General features: G+C 42.3%; 2 protein-coding genes across 6 annotated transcripts; one reads left to right on the plus strand and one right to left on the minus strand.

Annotated features, from left to right (window-relative positions):
- Positions 1 to 324: 324 nt before the first annotated feature.
- Positions 325 to 2295, minus strand: LOC135935618 (hepatic lectin-like). Its single transcript, XM_065478090.1, has 6 exons — positions 1923 to 2295; positions 1767 to 1869; positions 1598 to 1714; positions 828 to 986; positions 657 to 774; positions 325 to 602 (listed from the first exon to the last, which is right to left on the minus strand). Exons 1-6 carry the CDS (start codon positions 2042 to 2044, stop codon positions 367 to 369), a joined length of 855 nt encoding a protein of 284 aa, XP_065334162.1. The 5' UTR covers positions 2045 to 2295; the 3' UTR covers positions 325 to 366.
- A 2531-nt stretch (positions 2296 to 4826) lies between these two features.
- On the plus strand, positions 4827 to 19395 carry Liprin-beta. Of its 5 annotated transcripts, none has more exons than XM_065478075.1 (18): positions 4827 to 5102; positions 8846 to 9160; positions 10605 to 10803; positions 10960 to 11269; positions 13200 to 13382; positions 13744 to 13902; positions 14194 to 14307; positions 14442 to 14570; positions 15299 to 15545; positions 16166 to 16268; positions 16331 to 16480; positions 16738 to 16900; positions 17098 to 17373; positions 17602 to 17770; positions 17827 to 18035; positions 18218 to 18337; positions 18484 to 18543; positions 19048 to 19395. In XM_065478075.1, exons 1-18 carry the CDS (start codon positions 4880 to 4882, stop codon positions 19072 to 19074), a joined length of 3156 nt encoding a protein of 1051 aa, XP_065334147.1. In that variant the 5' UTR covers positions 4827 to 4879; the 3' UTR covers positions 19075 to 19395. The 5 variants fall into 5 exon arrangements, with proteins under 5 accessions (XP_065334147.1, XP_065334149.1, XP_065334150.1 ...); XM_065478077.1 differs by having other exon boundaries at positions 4829 to 5102; positions 18218 to 18317; XM_065478078.1 differs by having other exon boundaries at positions 4830 to 5102; positions 15299 to 15470.
- Positions 19396 to 19938: the final 543 nt, after the last annotated feature.

Here is a 19938-nt window from a genome sequence, read left to right on the forward strand (position 1 = left end):
ATTCTGAAAGCCTCAATTTCGCAAGCACAGAGTTTGATCGTTTTTTGCTTTTTACGGACCCTCCTATTTATCAAGAAATATTTTTCTCTTATTATACGCGTGCAGGCTGTTGTTATTTAAGTGATTTAACCAGTTCTGACTCTCATAATTACCACATCGACTTTTGCTCACATAACGTTGATAAGTAATTGTACACCAATGAGAAAAAATGCTTTTATACAGAATTTCGTATTGTTGACATTGAACGGACATTTTTAAATACTCCCCTGCAACTAATTTATGGTTCAGTTTTGAATAAATAATAGTCTTCATGTTCAGGGTTTGCAACGGAAATTTATTCCTGATGACTTTTAGAGAGAATCAAAGTCAGTTTACACGTTGCTCGCAAATGAAAAGTTTGTTCTGGTGGGAATCGCAAGGGTCATCCACGAGTCTTCCCTCGGATCCGATTCCAACGCAGGTTTGGTGGCCGTCACCAAAGTTGTCTGGCTGTCCCCTTTCTTTGTCCCAGAGGGTGCTTTCCTTCTGCAGGTCAGTACCGTCGAGCCACTTAAACTGTCCAAGTGGCTGATTGGCGTCGGACGCGGACACCCAGTACGTGTCTGGTTAATTCAACGCGTGAATAATTAATTTGATTCATTGTTTAGAAATACTACAGGATTCTCCTTTATCTGAGAGGTGCGAGTTCAGGTTCTCGAGTTCCGCCTCCGACATCAGGGTGGCCAAATGCATGTTGTTCTTCTCACAAAACTTCTTGGCCTCAGTCCAGTTTCCCTAAAAGACGTATTAGTGGGGATTGTTTATGTCTAACTTTATTGAGCAGAAACTGTCGCGTTGAACTCGAAATAGTAACTCTTCCCGTTGAGTGTGAGCAGGGCCAGTTTGATTTCCTCCTCGTCATCATTGGTCGCGTTGCACGGCTGATTCCTCAGCTGCTCCAGCTGGCTCACGAGGGTTCTCGTCTTCTCCGTGGCATTAGCCGCATCCTGGAAGAATATTGGTTTTTAATTTACTCAAATAGATATTAGGAGCACAGCGATAATAAAAAATAACTGTTTTCACATTCTTGAAAATGGTCACAGTTTTTGCAAACACTTGCTCTTACAAACTAGATAATGAAAACCGCGGGCGTGCGCTTGGGAAGTAAGGCCTGATATCAAATAATGAGAATGCATCCATCCAAAAATGGGCGAGTAACTGCAGGTCAATTTCAGAGAATTAAAGAGGATTAATGCTGCTAAATCCTGGAAAATGCTTGTTGCCAATGCATGTCTTAAGTAGCAGTGTACATTTTTGAGGGAAGTGGTAGCAAAGTTAGCATGCTTTTCAAATGGTGAGTACTGTCTCCTTATTTGATATCCTATTTTATTTCACAACAAAGGAGTTTCCTAAAAGGTTTCATTCGCGGTATGATAGACATCAAAATCTGCCAAGAAAATGTGCTCAAGCGCTGTAAATTTAGGATAAAATTTGAAAAAAATTGAATTTTTACTGTAGATAGGTCCTTTTTTGCAAATTGTATTGCAAATTGTATATCGATTGGAAACGGAGGAATGACTTATTAGACATCTTCAAATTTTGTAGAGTATATTCGAACCGTTAGTGCAACGCTGAGTCTGGCTTGCAAATCTCTTTTCTCCAAGTCACTCTCATTCTTCACTCGCTGCAGCTCGATTTCCAAGTGTCTGTCTTCGTTGAGTGCTTCAACCAGGGTCTGTGGAATCAAAACCTGACCCGAGATAAGTCAAATATAACCAGAGACTGACCCTGACGCTAGTCTCCAGCTGCGAGCTGCTGTCCCGGCGGCACGCGGCGATCGTCCTGTTCAGCTTGTCGATCTCCTTCGTGAGCACCTCCAACGCATTCAACCTGTGCAGAAGTAGTATTAGAGGGGTTGCTGCTAAAGACACTTCTTGGCTCACCTGAGTGGCTCAAAGTACGAGGCAAACTCTTTCACGCAAACAATAGGGCAAATCGGGGAGTCGGCCGCGCTAGGGTCGCCGGCCAAAAGCGCCAAAAGCACGAGCAGCACGCACCACCGCATTATCTGAATCGAGATTTGCAGCCGCTCCAGTGCTGCACATCCCTCTTTATTTGCCACACTGTGGTTGCCACATTCCGTTTTCCACACGGTTGCCTCTAGTTCGTTTTCAGACGAGGACACCGAGCGTTTCACAGATAATTGTTGGCGTTATATAGTCTCCATTGTTGGAAAACGTCAAACCCCGTTGGAAGGGACGGAAAACTGGTGGAGTTAAGTTGTGTGGGTCTCGTGGCAGCCACAAATCCATTCACTGCAAGAAACACAACACTGATCTATTTTTCAAAGCAATTCAGCTATTTTGATATGGTTGCAGTCTAAAAATAGATTGATCTCGGCTCGACATGGAATTGCGCACGTCGCATTGTGTTTATTAATAGCCTCTCTATTTAAATAGACGATATTGAAAAGTGCTACAGTTTCAATGTCGTTTAAGATAATATTAAAATTGTTTCATTCATCGCTTCTCTATATCAAAATGAACTTTGTTCATTACAAAACAGATGAACGGCTGTAAAAGTTGGTGTCATGGTGAGGTAAGAAACTGAATCTGCAGAATCTGGTGCAGTCTGTGTTCTTGTGCTGCTGGCGATTTGATTGCTCTCTGCTCTTTCTCGCCTGAAAGCTCCTTACGTGACTTTATTACCTCAGTCAGACGTGCGCGCGCGGTGGCGGCTTTCAAGTCGCTTCGCGAGCGACACAATACGAAAAATTGTGATGCCTTTCCCTGCTCGCTAAAAGCCGCGCGCACTGCGGTAATTGCTGAATTGTGTCGGCAGGCACAAAATGCCGTTCGCCCTCGGCCCACTCGAAACGAACCCCCTTTTCGATGGGAAAATGACAATAAATAACGTCAATTCGATGCGAAATGGCAATAAAAAGATCAATAGAATTCAAGTCCAACTCAACTTACTCCATTTTTGGCTTTTTGAACTATTTCCGAATTAAGGAATATTTTATGCGGTGGTGATGAAATGTGCTGCTTAATTAGAAAAGTTGCGTTGGAACAAAAACGCTGCGAACGCAGTTTTTCAAGCCGCAGTGTCCGATGTAAAAAAGAAAATAAATGAGTCCGTCGTCGGTGTGTAATATGCGTCCAGGGGGAAAAATTGGTGTAAAAAAGCGTCGCTCCACGTGCAGAAACGTAAACAAAAGGCCTTCTCTCTGGTTCATCCCCTCTCCGGTGCCTGGCTGCTCGCGGCTGGAGCCAAAGGAGAAGAGAAGAAATTGGACGATGATGAGTACGATGACGCGCGAGGGTCGCCCCCTTTCCTCACTGAAAATATTTTGCACGTCTTCGTTAATATTTTTTAGCAATAAAAATTAATCAATTTTCAAATTTGAATTTTCTTCTGTCCCGACGGCACCTTGACCTGTGACCTCGTGGAAAAACTAAGTGACTATATTAAGTACTCAACGAGACGAGTACGTTGTTTAGGTTTTATTGGAGACTATCGATTTGCCTGAAGCAAAAACATGACTTTTTTTAAAACCACCCAAAGTTCCGGGGGGGATGGAGGTTGGATCGTGCCTTGGAAAATTTCGGAGCCTCAGGAAAAGGGGCTCAAAATTTCAGGCAAATCTGCTGACCCCTGGTAACAGCAGGTTTCACTTCAGATATTATTGCGCAATTGCTTTAAATCAACAACAAGTCTCAGTGAAGTTTTTTTTCAAATTTAGAAGATATATCAAATTTTCTGCATCTTGAAAATCCATCCTCAAGCAGGGTTGCATTTTCTTACCACCCGGTTTTTTTCATTACTGATTTTTACCATTCAATTTTCATCATTTTTTTGCATCTAGAAATTAACTTTTCCATTTTTACCCTATCTAAATATTCTAAATCTAAGATTTGCGGTCGGACTGGTCAAAATTTCCTCTTCTGTTCAGATTTTTCCTTTAAATCGCCATTTTCTGCCTATACTTCTCTTAACATTTCTTCAGACAATTTTTCAAGTCGAGGTCATGAGCTTAAAATTAGAAATTTTTTGAAAACTGAGATGCAAACATTGCCTGCAAGTAACTGGTAAAAATTTAAAAAAAACAGGTTGTACTTTTACAATTAAGTATTAAAAAATGCGGTGTCTTTGCAACCCTGTCCTCAAGTGCTGACCTTTTAACGTAGATTGAATTTCCTGTTCAAAGAGACGAAGCTCGGGAAACCCGTTTTCAAGAGTTTCTGAGATATTAATTCTTGTGTTGACTGCAACTTTGCTTTTCACTCCTGTTTAACTTGCCAAAAACGTATTAAATACGACTAGATTGGTTTGGTAATAATTGAAAATAAAGCAATCAACCAAGTGGTGAACAATGCTTGCTTAGAAACTCTAGATAAATAATCTATTTGATAGGCTCTCGAGTTTGAAAATCTGATTAATTGTCAGCTATTGTCACGGAGATGCCCAAAATGCGAACAAGTGTATTTGCTTTGATATCAGCCCTCCAAATGAATTTGTGAACTCGTGAATCTTATTCAAGTGCTACAATATAGAAAAAGCTAGATACCAAAAACTAAATTGAAAATTGAGTATTCGTCAAACATCTGCCTGTATACAGCACAATAAACGTGAATTGTTTCTGGAAGCATTTTAAAAATCCAAGTTGATTGTTTTGCTCATAGAACAATTAACAAAGTACTGGCACTATTTAAAATGAAAATGAGTTTTTGGGAAAAAATAATATTTGAAACAAAAAAAAGTTTCTCGTCTTTTGGGGCCGGACAGGGCGGCCCCGGCAGATGGCTTTGGGATGATGCGAGCCAGCGTCTCTCCTCCGCTCTAAAATTAGCCTGGGCGACGCGAGGGGCCAGCGAGCGAGTGTCTGCAGTCGAGGCCAAGGATGCGGGACAAGCAGCTGCAGCGGGGCCGCGGCGCCGCCGTCAGCCTGCCACCGCCGCCTCCGCTGCCCAACCGCGAGATGCTGCTGCAGGGGGGCCGCCCGCCCCCGGGACCCCAGCACTCGGCTCGCGGCATCCTTAACTCGTACTTCCGCGACGAACGACGCCAACCGTCCGCCGCCTCCGCCGCCACCGTTTCGACCGCCTCCGCCTGGCGATACGCCGGTATGACAAATGCACCTGCCGCCTCCGCCGCGTGCAACAGTTTACTCCGACGCCTCCGTGGAAAGTGTTCGTTCGGTCCCTCGCCGTGACCTAGTTCAGTGCGAATATGTATTTTAAAATTGGTTCAACGACACCAACAGGTTTAAGAAACCTTCCTAATTTTTGGATAGTATTTATATACATTTTTGCCAGCGCTATTACAAACATTTGAATTAATTTTGGGTCCCTCAAGCCAATCTTTTTTATTGAAAGTTTTGATTAATAGCAATAGCAAAAAGATATGCAATGAAATTAATAACAACAATAAAGTAAACGATGGCAGTGAAATTTTTCGTATCGAGGTTGGGAAATTAATTTTAATACTATTCTTTTGTACACAAAAAGCAGACCTTTTTATTATTTTGGTAGTTTTTTCTCCATCAGGTGCTCCTCATTATTAAAATTTTGCTTCTGAGGTATTTCAAATATCAGATTATTCAAATTTTTTTAAGATTTTGCACTTTTCAAACCTCGTTGGTATCAGGAATTATGTAATAATTTCAAACTGATCCAAATAATTCATGATGCTCTCATAAAATCGTGTTCAAAACCTCTACCCATATCTTTTCTCAATATGAAAAAGCTGTAATATAACTCTAGCGCAAGAGTAAGCTGCTTAAAAATATTCTGCATTCTCCCCAAGTTTTGGCTTTGCTAATCGTTAACGAGTGCGTGAGAAGAATGCTGGTGATGGAATTTTTAACTATCCACACACATGAATTATTTAGTTTTTCATTTATGCTCCTCTCTCAACAGCGTTGCTGGCTTGTTACTCATCTTAATTTGTTTCGCTTCTCGGAATAGACGGTGGCTCTTAAATTCTTGAATTTATTATCTAATCCTTTTTTTTTTGCTCATTTTATCCCTGTCCGAGGACCGGAGGACCGGGAAGGGCGCGCACTGAACTAGCACGAATGCTGAAACCCGAGTCCCAATAACACCGCGAACGGATAACATGGGCGCACCGGGCCGCACAGGGACCCAGCCCACTCAAGGGCCACTTGCCTCCGCACCGAGGACTGCATTGAAACGCTAGACATTCGTCCCGTGAAGCCAAATCACGCATGCTGGAAAGGTGCAAACCAGCAAGTAGCGAGTCGGCGCCGGTGCGCCTCCCAGCCCGTTGAGCAATTTGAGCAATTCGAGTCACTACAGTAACCACTTTTTGCCATTTCTGACATTGGGTAGCCAGTATTAGATCTCCCAACTGCTCAAATACCTCACATTGCTTTGACACTCCTGAGAGTGCCTTAACAATGCGAGCCAACGGGCTGGTCAAGCCAAACTAACAGAAAGCTAAGGTGCCGTGGTTAAAATTTGATATTTTACAAAATACGGGGTATATTTTAACGTTAGATTTGTGATTCCTGTTTGTTTTGAATTCGAGTTTCATAAACATAAAGAATCTATCGATTTTTGTATGATTAATTTTATTTTCTCAAATAATGGACAATTTTCTTGCTGCTTAACACTTAAAATCATAATGCTCTTTGATCAAATGGATTTATTGCAGTTTACAAAAACGAAAACAGTTCTATAGGTCGCCTTAAAATTCCACTCAAAGGCAAACGAATTTGCTTAGGGAAGGAATGCACGAAAACGAGCCAATAAAACTAATTGGTTCATTAGGTTACACGCTTTTTCTAATTAAACGCCCCCCCCCCCCCTAAAACGCATCGCGTTTTCCGCGAAACGATGCCGAGGCATTCTCCTCTAAGGTTGAATTACCGCCGTTTCTCGACTACTTTTCCCACGCGCACTTGATCTGCATTGAAACGATATTCTCGAGAGTCGTAAACTCCTATGGGAAAGGAACAGAGAGCATAGCGTCTAGCGGCGGCTCCAATTCATTTCTGACGCGCGTCTCGCGGGGCAAATGGTCGTTGGACCCTAATAACAGCGACCCCCACGTGACCTGCGAATCGCGCCAGAAAACAAAGTGGTTGGACAACGTCACGAGTGGTCGCAAACTAATTCATTTAATTAGGAAATTTCCGTTCTTTTTGTTAAGACCAAGCTTACAATTAACAAATAAATAGGAATGTGGTCGGTTAAATCATTTCTATATATCACAGTGAAAGAGGATTGATACTGCAAAATCCTGGAAATCCTTGTTGCCATCCCTTTGTATTCAGTTGAAGCCTAAATTTACCTAAATATAGCACTGTAAATTTTTGAGAAAAGTGGCTGCAAAGTTAGCACTGTCTCCTTACTTGAAACCTTATTTTATTTCACAACAAAGAGTCTCCCTAGAAGGTTTCACTCTCTGTCGGACAGATCTCGACGAGAGGAATGAAAATCTGCCAAGAAAATGTGGTCAAGCGCTGTAAATTTTGGAGAAAATTTAAAAAAATTGAATTTTTACTGTATATAGCAAGGTCCTTTTTTGATCATAGCAAATGTCAGAACAAATTGTTTATCGATTGCATCTAAACACTCAAATCGTTTTCAATTGTCTCCCTGCATGTATCAATCCACTTTAAACTTACAATTATTTGGACCAGATTTTTTTTTAAATATTCTGAATATTCTTTTTAAAAAAAAATGCTTAGCTATGTTGTCTTTTGTCGCAATGTATCCAACGGTGTGCGGCGCATGAGATAAATTCTCCTTTTAGCAAAATGAATCATGATTATTAATAGGAAAGCAGTGCACGCCATTTGAATAGCATACAAACTTTATGCTCGATCTGAATAACGCAGAATCAAGCTACTTATGAACTAGGAAATATATGCATATCTTTTTTTTCTAATTTTTAATAGATATTTAATACAAGCACTTTATTTATGAAGTGTCAATTTTTGGGTTTAGGAATAAATGCTTCTTATTACGATTTTCGCACACGATTGAATTTGGTAAAAAGAAAAACTAAATTACACCTTTTTCGTGTAATTGTATCAATCCAAACGATGCCAGTATACAGATAAACTGTCGCTTTTTTAATAACAGCTTGAAAAAATTCATCAGTTTGGCAAATTGAAGATAAATCTCCAAAACTAGTGTATATTTAATCATTTACTAGCGACACGCAATGAGCTTTTTGGTAAATTTTAAACTTGCCTTCAACCAACTTACATTTGCAAGTTTTTTACACTTATGCTGATTTTGGATTCAATAGTTTTTTGAGAGAAGAGAAATTCTCTAGGAATTAGGATATTTTTCGTAAGCCAATCGCTGTTGGAACGATACAATTTTTTTAAAAAGTTACTGGCGTTTCTAACTTCAAGCATTTATTCTTCACGTCAAACGGAAGATTTGTTGTATCTAGAAAAGAGAGACCTGAATTTAAGGCAAAAACCTAAAACCTAAAAAACGATTTATGGCACAACCAGTCAGCGCCTCTGATGTTCAAAATGTACCAAAACCTTTTATCATATTCCAGTTTCTCATTTTGGAAACCATCATTCACCAATGTCTGTTAGTCAGTCTTGCGGATGTCCAGCTCGGTGGCCATCTGGCAATCCTAGCCGTCCCCCTTCCATTCCATCAGCGCTTGACCCCATGAGTGGCGGTAAAAATTCCAAATCGACGGCCAGGCCACGGACGCGGACGCGACGCGTACCGTACACAAGGCATAAATAACGTACACTGTGTAAACTGTTCAAACTGTTGCACGCGGCGGCGGAGGGAGCGGCGAGCGAGCGCGGGGTGTTTGGTTTTTGTTCACGTTCACCACGAATCGTTGGTTTGGTCGGTGCACGCAGGGGCCGACAAGTCGTCGACGGCGGTGGGGCCCGAGGGGGAGGGTCAGCAGCTCTCGAGCGGCGGCGAGCCCGACGAGGACGACGAAGAGGAGGAGGAAGCCGAGTCGACGCTCAAGGAGCGCGCCTGCTCGTCGGGCCGCCCCCAGGGCCGCCCCCGCGGCCGCCTCCAGTCGGACGACGACGACGACACCGACGAGGAGCTGTCCAGCTCAGCCGAACTGAGCTCGGCGTCGAGTCGCGGCGCCCCACGGCGCCGCCACTTCGTGCCATCGGCGCCGAGACCCGCGCACGCCACCAGGGCCACCGCCACCGAAGGTGCCAAATTTATTTCTCTTTTGCTGTCCTTGAAGCATTCGATTATTTTAAGAGGTTGTAAATTTCAACATTTTAACTTTATCAGGTCGATCATGCACTTTTTTAATTGTAACCTGATAAGTTGACAGTTTTAATGCAATTTACTAAGAGTAACTAAACTGTTCTGAAATTACGCTCCTTAATACAGTGTTGTTTTCATTATTAAAATTGTAATATCTTTGAAATTTTCCTAACAATGCTATGTAATAAAAGTGTAGTTTCTTAAACTTACCTAAACCATGTTCAATATTCCATTTTAATTTTGCCAGCCTTAAATAATTTAAATTTAATTTGTCCTGCCAATTTTCCCATCAAAATCAGTTTGGAGACTTGCATTTGAAGTGGTGACAGCATTCGCGAGCAATTTCAGTCAGTGCGCGCGTCCGTCCGTCCGTCTGTTTTTTCTTGTCGGAAATCAGAAGAGACGGCCGGCTGCTATTCCTGGCCCGAATTTATCGGCCGGCGCGCGCCTTGTTCTAGAGTGCGCTCTCCCTATTTTTATTTTCCTTTTCGGAGAGAGCACAGCACTTGAACCGCGATCTGCCCGAAATAGCGGTTTGACGGCCGCTTCCGTGACGCCCCCGCCCGTGATAGCGAAAATCAAATTGCTGCGGCCAGCGCCGCTAGAAAAAAAAATTGGGCTCGTGCGCGCTGAGAAAAAATAGCAGCAAGCTGTCAGCTTTGACGCCTTTGTCGTAAAATTTGAAGCAGCGGGTTCAACGATAAAGATTTTATGGCCTTAGAGGAATGCTTTGTCGTTTGTCGGATAATAATTTATTTACTGTGGATTGGCATTGCCTGATTGCCTTATTTCCGGCTGGAAATCAGAAAATCTATTATCTCGTGACAATATTCTTCTGATGAGGGATGTATTTTTTCTTGCTAACTGGTTTTTCATTGCTGATTTCTTGTATTTTAAATGGCTTCATATTTTATGAAATCTTTTTTTTTAGTTAACGTGATTTAAGAAGTAAGATTTCTCTCATTTGTATCACTTGCCAAGTGGATTGGAATTTTGGGCTTGTAAGTTTAGTGAGAGAGTTTCTATCGCACGAGGGGTGCATGGAGACATTCCTATACTTCGTCGCTTGTTCTCGCCTTTAATTGCACTCGTCAACAATTGGATCCTGTATGTGCAATTAAAAATACAATGGTGGAAATTTACTTTTAAAGGAGTGGGGATTTTTTTATTTAGTACGTCACTTCGATGTTTTAATATTTTCAAAAATTGTTGGAGAATCGTGATCACACATCTCAACCAGAAATTCTCCCGACGTTTATCATTTATTTTTGGAAGGGTATCTTTAAAAGAACCACGTCTTCCAAGGCCTCGCTTTTGCTGTCACTATTCTTCAGAATGAATAGAATAGATGGAAAAAGTCATAACAATGCGCATTTGCGGTAGACCTGACTGCGACCGGCTGCGACGAGGAGTGGCTGCAGCAGCGGCACGACCCCATGCAGGACTCGATGCACAGCTCTGTGAGCATGCAGGAGTCCGTGGGCAGTTCTCAGGGCAGCCGCAAGGGCCACCGTCGCGACTCGGCCGAGCACCTGCCCGACAATGGCTCCATCAGGTCCAGGAACGACCCTAGCAGACACAGGCACGAAATTTTGCAACCATCCTCGACCCTTAACGCAATTTACCCATGAATTTTTGAAAATTTACATCGAGGCATGTCCCTTTTTACTCCCACCCTCAACGGCGTTGGCGGGAACTTGTTTATTTCGCCCTGACGTTGTGTGTGGTCGTGGCTCAGGTCGAAGCGGCACCTAAAGTCGACTCAGGAGAAGATCAACAGTCTGGAGCGCGCCCGGCAGCGGATGAAGAGCGCGCCGCCGGGCGAGTGCTACGACTCGGAGCACGCGGTGGCCGCGGCCGCCGGCCTCTGCTGCCCATTCGACGAGCACCTGCACCACCTGTGCAGGGCGGCCATGACCCTGCCGCCGCCCGCGCACCACCGTTACAGCTACCACGGCCCGTGCGGCTGCGGCTCGCACGTCGCCGCCACCACCGCCCCCGATCCACCCCCACCCTACGACTACTTCCGCTGGAGATACTTCCTCAAGGTACAAACCGCGACCTGGCCATGCTCATGCTGCTGAGTTTTTAATACATTTATGACTTTTTAAATTAAAAAATTAAAATTGTTGTGGTAAATTAACAAAATAACACTGCTGAGGTCATTTCAGCCTGATTGGCTGGTCACTCAATCCACCATATTTGATTGATGGCTGAATTGATACCAGCAGCTATATTTTTCCGTCCACATGCTTCCACGTACAGATGGTGGGAAATGTGGGAATTTTCTGCAATTTTTATTCGTGTTCATAGCAAACTAAAAATTTTTATGTTTAAAATTTCAGGGAGTAGATTATTATTTTAATTAGGCTTACGTTTTATCATTTTTTGAGAAAATAATCTTGAAACCTTTCGAAAAAGTTGATCCGATAACATTTGAGAACAAAAATCAAACAGAAGCGATGAAAGTTTTCAGTTCAATTGTTTCAAATCTGGAACACCACGTCACAATTTTTTTCAGTTGAAAAAAAATATCTCACATTTAGGAACACAAAAAATATGTTGTAATATATTAAAAAAAGTATTTATCTACCAGGTAGAAAATCGAAGTAAAAAATGTAAGTTCTGTAAACTAGTTAAAAATGTTCTCCAGCGTATTTCGGCAACTTGGCGTCTGACGTGATCCGAGAGACAGTATTAATGACCTTTTCTCTTTGAAAATTGTTTGGGGGAAAATTACGGCTGTTTTCTTTGTATTTTCAATCGCAAAATGGTAGAGGAAAATGTTGTTTTTAATCGTACAAAAAACAATGGTTGAATAGGGTGGTTTGTTTGGGAAATTTCCGGGAAAAGACATTGGGCAGCCATTTTTGCCAAAACCTGGCTTATACAGAACAATTACCTACAGTCTAAAAAGAGGACATTACTGCAATAAAATTAAGGTTATGCTAATTTTCTCCGAAATTTACTGCGCTTGACAATATTTAATGGCAGATTTCAATTCCTCTCATCGAGATCTATCCAACAGCGTTTGTCAATTTTTGGGGAATCTCTTTTTTGTTAAATAAAATGAGATTTTAGGGAGAGAGACAGTCCTCACCCTTCGAAAATCTTGCTAACTACTTTGCAGACATTTTAACCAGATAAATTTTGGCTTTAACTGATTCCGCAGGGACTGGCAACAAGAATTTAGCAGGGTTTCGCAGTATCAATACTCTTCAAAAATTAATAATCTGTCATATTAAAATGTTTGGATTCAAGCGTCGAACATTGATTAATTAAAATTCCAACATGGTGAGGGTAAACAAAGCTCTCCCAGTAATTTATTGTTTTCTCCGCTTTGCTTTTCAATCACGCTCCACAGTAAAAGTGTCATTATTAAAATACTTTTTTTTAAGTTTGATCCAATTACATCTCATCACCCACAGATTTTTTCCAATCAAACAATTCAATATTCCGCTATTCGGCTGCGCACGTTTTGATGATGACCTTTGCAACGCACAATGGCACAGACGCGTGCGAGTTTTATATTTAAAACTTTTTTTATAATTGGAACGGCAGAGGGTCGGCGAACCGCAGAGAGAGCTGGTGGCGGTGGCGAACCAAGCTGGGCCATTGTTCAAACATAATCGGTGCGCACACATACACACACACACTCGGCTTGGGCTGTTGTCCGTCGGCGCGTATAAAGTTGCCGGCGAGCGGGAGATGCTTGTGATGGAGCATTAAACTCCGCTCGATTGTGTGTAAGCCGCTTTGCTGGGCGCCGTTTGTCCGACCGACCGACCGACGCGCACCAAAATGATATCAGTCCGGTCGACAGGAAAATCTGAAATAAATTTCAGCTTTGAAACTGACGATGCCCCAGAGAGTAAATCAAATGTTTAAACGGCATGCCATGATAATTTTAGTCGCAACTTGAGGATTTTTTATTTACCTGCAACCCCTCGCATTAAAATACGTTTTTGAATTAATCAGAGTCCCATCGGCGATGTCGAGGAGCGCATGCAGCGGCTGGAAAACGAAAAGGACTCATTGCGGCTGCAGGTGTCCGTCCTGTCCGAGCAAGTGGACGCCCAGTCCGAGAAGATGTCAGATCTGGAGAGACAGCTGTGCGAGAAGAAGCGCGAGCTTAGCAAAGCCCAGGAAATGCTCCAACTGGTCAGTTAATCAACAATTTTTTCAACTAAAAAGTATTTTTTCCATTAATTGATTTTTCTTTCTCGAAATACTCAATTTTGTCGTCTGAAAAATATTAGTAGCTTAATCCAACAGACGTTTTTTAACAGCGAAAATGCTAAAAATCAGTATTAGAAAGAGGTGTTCATATTTTTTTAATGTAATAATAAGACAGCTAGCTCCTATCACTATAAATATTTGAACATTATTTTGCCGTAAATTTCCTTTCGTTAAATAAAAGAGGTTCTTATCATAAATTCGTCCAACATTTTGTTTATGATATTTTTTGAAAGGTATTCCGCAGGATTTTTCAATGGCAAAAATTTTGGCTTGGGTTTGACAGGAGATGCTGGCGAGGTCATCGCTAGAGACGCAGAAGCTGGAGCTGATGGCCAACGTTGCCGACATGAAGAGGCGGCAGGCGCTGATGGAGCGACAGCACCTCGAATTCCAAGAACGAGCTCAACGATCCGAGGCTGAACTTTCAAATATGCTCATGCAGGTGACGACTCAAAATCCTTTTTATAATTAACATTTTTCAGACAAACGCGTGTTGAAATTGAAATTTACGTGTTATGTATGCCGCAAACAATATTCAAAATTTTGTTGGAATATTCTTACAATCTTAAAAATTAACATCCTGTTCATTAAATTAATCTCAAGGAAACTAACTTGAGACTTTGTCTACGCATATAATTCCAATCATTTACAGATTAAAATTCTGAACTGAAACTACAGATTGGATGTTACCAGCAGATTATATAAAAAACAAAAATCTCTGATTTGTTTCTAGGTTTCTGAGGAGAGAAGGAGACTCAGGGAAAAGCCCCCAGTGGCACCAAAACCGAGCGGTCCCATGTTGGTCAGCTCGACCCCTTACACGTCGGCCACTGATTCCCCTAGCAAAGTAAGCACAACAACTTCTGAGTATTATTTCTTAAAGAAAAAGAGTTCTTCAGTTTGCAATAAAAAAAAGGAATGCCAACTCCCGAGAGATGGGCGATTGCAAAGTTTGTAAAGTGCAAATGGCGTTGATTGCAGTTCTCGAGAGGGACGTCGCCCTCGCCGAGTCTCGGCTCGAGTATCCACAACAGCGTGTCAAGTCCGCTGAGGCGTTCAGCGTCGGCCACCGCGGACACGTCACTCGACGACCACCCTCCGCAGCCAAAGGTAAGCACCGAAACTTATCACGCGTTGCCAATAACTCACTTGCACCGGTTTGTCCTTTTTTCAAACGCAATTCAAAGGGAATTTTGGTGTCAGCTCTGCACAGACAGGTTAGACAAATCAAAAAAGAAGGTTATTCCTTCTTTATTGAAAAAAAAAACTGTCCAGGCTTGACCCCATGGACGCATAGACTGATTTTTTTAGTTTTGAGATACTAAAAGCTAGTATGTTAAATTTTGATAGAAACGAGTTTTTTTAAGAAATAACAACCTGTTTACTTAAAGAACAATAGACATGTTAAGTTTATTTGATAAAAAATATTTTTTGTTGTTGGAACCTCACTAATAACAGGTGTTTATGTCTCATTCAGGTTCTGAAGATCCTAAAATGGCTTCTGACCCATGACCTAATTTTTAACCTGCTAAATTCCCATTTTAAAACTCTTTCCCCTAGAAATTATCCAACTGCGAGGGTCAAATTTTATAGTTTTGTTTGGTGGACAGTAATTAATTATAAAAAATATGAGCAGCCTTATATTTCCTCATAATTTAACTCTGAACTGCATTCCCAAGTGGCGTGATGTACGCATCTCCAGCCGCATACTTTTTATCTACGCGGTATCAAATTTCCAATTGCTCGTCCAGCAGTCTGTGTGTATCGATGCGGTCGGGTGACCAGAACGCGAAAAACCGCATTGGACTAACACGCAGCTGCCTGTTCTCGTTTTGCAGACGCCGCCGTCGAGCTCGCGCTACCGGGTGGAGCAGCAGCACTCGCAGCAGCAGCAGCAGCAGCACTGCGGCACGTTGCCGCGCACGAGGGACGCGGCGGGGCTGAGCTCGCCAGACCTGGACGCGTTCAGGCCGTCGCAGCGCAAGGCGGCCGCGGCCTCGGTCGCCTTCGGTAAATCATTCATGTCGTTTCACACGGCTGCAAGCACAGTGAACAACAGTCGCAGCTGTTCCGCGCCCAACCTAGGTGAAGGCCTGTCCAGTCAGTTGGCATGCCGTTTTCACTCACCGCCTAAATAAATAAATAAATACGGCTGCGATGTATGATGCTGCTTCGATTTGAGACACACTCTCTTAACACAATGCGTGCACTCGAGATGAAAAAATGGATTTATTAATCACTATACCTTCTGCTTGTTGCTGTGCTGAATGAAGTTTTGCGCTGGATTAATGCAAACGATTTGTGGATGAATAACTTCTAAAACTGACTAGAATTAAAGCAATCGCTTCTCGTGCAATTTGGAGTGATACGAATTTGCTCTGCATAGATGCTTGGGAAATTTAGTTTATTTTTATCCTCATTAAAAATTAAAAACATTTATTCCCTTTTGACTGATTTTGGCAGGAGTCAAATTATTAAAATTAATTGTTTTCGATATTAAAAATCATTTAATGTCCAAATTTTACTTTTTTATATAACCTAAAATTCCCAAGAACAACATTAAAATTAGATTTTTCACTCTTTGAGCACCTAATTTCCAAATTGCACCCAAATTAAAACAAACTTAGCACTCAACAGTGGCGGTTGCTACATTATTTCCAACACGCTTTGGACAGAATCTAATAAAAAAAATCGCACCTTCGCAGCTGAGACGGAAAAAGAAGCGTACAACTCGAGGGAAGGGGCAGCGTCGCCGCAGCTGAGCATAAATCAACAGAAGCCCAAGGGCATCAAGAAAATCTTTGGCAGGTACGCATCTCAAAATTACACATCTTCCAACTCGATTTCTCACTTTTTTCATGCACGCAAAGCAGGCTGAAGCGCAGCGGCTCTGGCAGCTTGGACGAGCTAGCGTCCGGCGACGGCACTGAATTCCAGAGGGGTGGCGTCCGGGCCACTACAGGGGGCCGTCTTGGCTGGTCCAGGGACCTCACCTCTGAGTGCCCTCAACGCAGCGTCGTGTGAGTTCACTTCAGATCAAAATTTCAAATACGAATCCATCATATTTTCAGTTTCAATGTCAAAAAATAAAAGAAATTTTAAATTGAAATGTAGAAAAAAATTGTTCTAGCATGAAAAATAAAACAAAACGTAAAGAGTAAAATTTAAATTCGCACGATTCCAATCGGCGTGATTTGATAAACCCGCAAAATCAACTTTTAACAGCCACCCTTGAATTTGTTTTTGGTTTTTAAAAATAATGCGGGAACTGTTACAGTCCGGACCTGCCCCTGTGCGAGTGGGACACAGACACAGTGTGCGGATGGCTGCTGGACATGGGCCTGGAGGCGTACGTGCCAGATGCGCGGCGCTACATTAAGGACGGCAAGCACCTTGCCACCTGCTCCAACCACGAGCTTGAGAAGGAGCTCAGCATTAAGGTGGGTCCTTGTCTTTCTAAGAGAAAAAACTGGGCTGCCATAATTATGAAACTAATTTAAATAAATAATTTAATTTTAATTAACATTGCCTAGCTCTTTTCTTCCATTAAAACATATTTTTTTAATTATTTTCTTTAAAATAAATCAACGTACGACTGCTCTGGCGTCTCAATCAAATAATTTTCCCCCTTTTACAGAATGCATTTCACAGGAAGAAGCTGCAGCTGTCGATAGCGGCGATCGGGACGTCAAACCCGAGCCCGCCTGACATGCAGCTGCTGTCCAAAGCGGCCTCATTGGACGGTGGCTGGGTGCTGCGCTGGCTGGACGACGTCGGTTTGCCGCAGCACAAGGACGCCTTCCTCGCGGCCAGGATCGACGGTGCCGTGCTGCACCGGCTAACTACCGAGGACCTCGTCAATCTGCACATCACCAGCTGCCTTCAAGCTGCTAGTCTTAGGAGGGGCATCCAGGTCAGAAAATAATTATATGCAAGCCCTTTTAAAGACAGATCCAATTTTTTGTCCACTTATTAAAAAAAAACTAAAACGCGGGAGATTTTAATATTTGTTACAAAAGTCAACTTAATATTCTTTTGGTCAACACCCCTAACAATATATATAATGTGAAAATCAAGACAGAGCCTTTAATTCATATAGATCTTACAAATTTTCCTCCAATTTTTCCTTCTCTATTTCCAGGTTTTGCGAGAAAACGAATTCAATCCAAGCTGCCTAATAAGAAGGTCGAACCCTGAGGACTCAGGCACTCCCTCCTCCCAGGAGGTGGCTTTGTGGACCAACCACAGAGTGATGGAGTGGCTGCGCGCTGTCGATCTCGCCGAATACGCTCCAAACATGCGAGGATCAGGTCCGACAGTTATTTTCCGTATTTAAAAAATACTAAAAAAAAAATTGGATTTTCAGGTGTACATGGTGCTCTGATGGTGCACGAACCAAAGTTCACTGCCGAACTGCTCGCCTCGCTGCTGGCTATTCCGCCAAACAAGACGCTGCTGCGGCGCCACCTCAGCACGCACTTCCAGGAACTCGTCGGCAGGGACAAGATCAGCGAAAAGCGCCAGGCCGAGGCCTCCTCGGGCTTTGTCCCGCTCACTGCCACATCTAAGATCAAGGTTTCTGCCCTCTCCTCGTTTATATAATGTTAGCTGATTCGATTCATTTTACTTCAATGCAAGCAATGAATCTTTGCTCAAAGGCTAAAAAAATTTAACCTCAAAGGATTAATGCTGTCAGTACTTTGTCTTATCACTCCCGTTTAATTTTTGCCACCGTTCTATATTGCAACTGTTTGCAGCCTCCGAAAAAGAGCCAGTTCACGCTGAAGAAGAAGAAGGTGCGGGCCGAGATGGAGCTGGAGGACCTTGTGTGTCCATTGGAGGTGGAGAGCAGACCAGGTGAACGCCACTCTGGCGACGTAAGTCCCACTAACAAGCTCACACCCTCTCGCAGCCCCCAATAGCACTTTCTATTAATTCCTCTGCTGTTCTGTCTGGCTTTGGCTTGTGTGCTTTTTCGTTTCTAACCATTCGCCGACCGCTTCTAAAGTATTCATTCCTTCAGGGTCTGCAAAGAGCGGGCGTGGACGCAGCTGCCTCTCCAGTGGGGAGCATGAGTAATGCTGTAAGTGCAGACAAATCCTGTTGGTTTTGAAATTTCCTTGAAGAAGAACTAATTCAAACCATTGAAATTTTTGTGTTTGAAAAATAGAAACTACAGTGAAAAATTTCATGTCAATTTTTAATCCCCTCCTGCGTATCAAAACCATGTAACTTGGCTCTGCTTTTATTCAGCAGATTTGATTTTCTCAGTCCTCACAGGGTTGCATTTTTTGCTTTTACTACCCGGTTTCTTTTCACCACTGGTTTGTACCAATTTCTTGCGCAAGAAATAATTTTTTTCCATTTTACCCTGTGAAAATCTAAAATTTGCGGTCGGAGCAGTCATAATTTTCTCCACTGTGCAGATTTTCTTTAAAATTGCCTCAATTTCTCCGAAAATTTCTTCTGACAATTTTTCAAGTTGAGGTTGTGAGCAAATAGTTAGAAAATTTTGAAAACAGGTGCAACGTTGCCTGCAACCCTGAATCCTCAGTTATTTATATAAATTATTGCGTGCTGATTGCAGGGTTCAGACAGGATGAGTTACGTGTGAGAGTGCGAGTAAGAGGAGCAAATCCAGTTAACTACTGCCGTGAATGAATATTCGCCCCCCACCCATCCATCCGCACGCGAAGAGGAGATGGACAATATCAGAGCAGCTTAATTATTATACCCCCGTTTCTTCCCGATTGGAGTTTTAGTCGACTATTTATAATAACAATTATTGTACTATTACATATGACCACGAAAGAGTATATATGAGAAAATTATAAACGCATGTTAACCTTTGTACCTTTTAACTTAATCGCATTGTTTCAAAGTATCAAGACTTCGTCGACGATTAAATAAAAAGTAGTAATATTTTCTGACACCGAACCTGATTTTTTTCTTTTCGTGAAACTCAAAAATATACAAGCTGAAAGATATCAGCACATGCAAAAATCGTTACATTAGAACTGAAAATTTACAAATATCACTTGAGGGCTAAGTTCCATGAATGAGAAAACCAATTTTCGATAAAAAAAAACATTAGTGTTTTTTATTTCCCGCATTAAATTAAATCCTATTGAGCAAACATAAGGGGAGTATGCAACCGGCTCAACGTACCAGTCGTGCTTGTGACATAAATTTCGATTCTGCAGGCGGCATCGAGAATATAGAAAAAATAATAAATTAGATTTATTATGAAGAAAAGATTTATTTGGAAACTACATAAGTCCAGCTGATTCCGGAGAATTAACGGCTGCGGTGATTGTTCTGCTGCACAAAGCGAGTCCAGTAGGGGATCGGTGGACACGGGCCTCTTAATGTTTCTCCACTCAAAACGCAGTCGGCCACTGGAGAGAGAAAATAAGACGGATTTAACACAGGTCGCTACCCCCTGGTGGCAGGCAAGGGTACTCTAAATGTAAACGTT

This window comes from Cloeon dipterum, chromosome 2 (genome assembly GCF_949628265.1).
Source record: "Cloeon dipterum chromosome 2, ieCloDipt1.1, whole genome shotgun sequence".
Taxonomy (NCBI): domain Eukaryota; kingdom Metazoa; phylum Arthropoda; class Insecta; order Ephemeroptera; family Baetidae; genus Cloeon; species Cloeon dipterum.

Coding starts and splice junctions, on each gene's coding strand:
- LOC135935618 (XM_065478090.1), bottom strand. CDS start 2,044: ATGCGGTGGTGCGTGCTGCTCGTGCTTTTGGCGCTTTTGGCCGGCGAC. Junction 1,870..1,922: donor TCGTACTTTGAGCCACTCAG/GTGAGCCAAGAA, acceptor ACTTCTGCACAG/GTTGAATGCGTTGGAGGTGC. Junction 775..827: donor ATTTCGAGTTCAACGCGACA/GTTTCTGCTCAA, acceptor TACGTCTTTTAG/GGAAACTGGACTGAGGCCAA.
- Liprin-beta (XM_065478075.1), top strand. CDS start 4,880: ATGCGGGACAAGCAGCTGCAGCGGGGCCGCGGCGCCGCCGTCAGCCTG. Junction 5,103..8,845: donor CTCCGCCTGGCGATACGCCG/GTATGACAAATG, acceptor CGGTGCACGCAG/GGGCCGACAAGTCGTCGACG. Junction 18,338..18,483: donor GTGAACGCCACTCTGGCGAC/GTAAGTCCCACT, acceptor TCATTCCTTCAG/GGTCTGCAAAGAGCGGGCGT.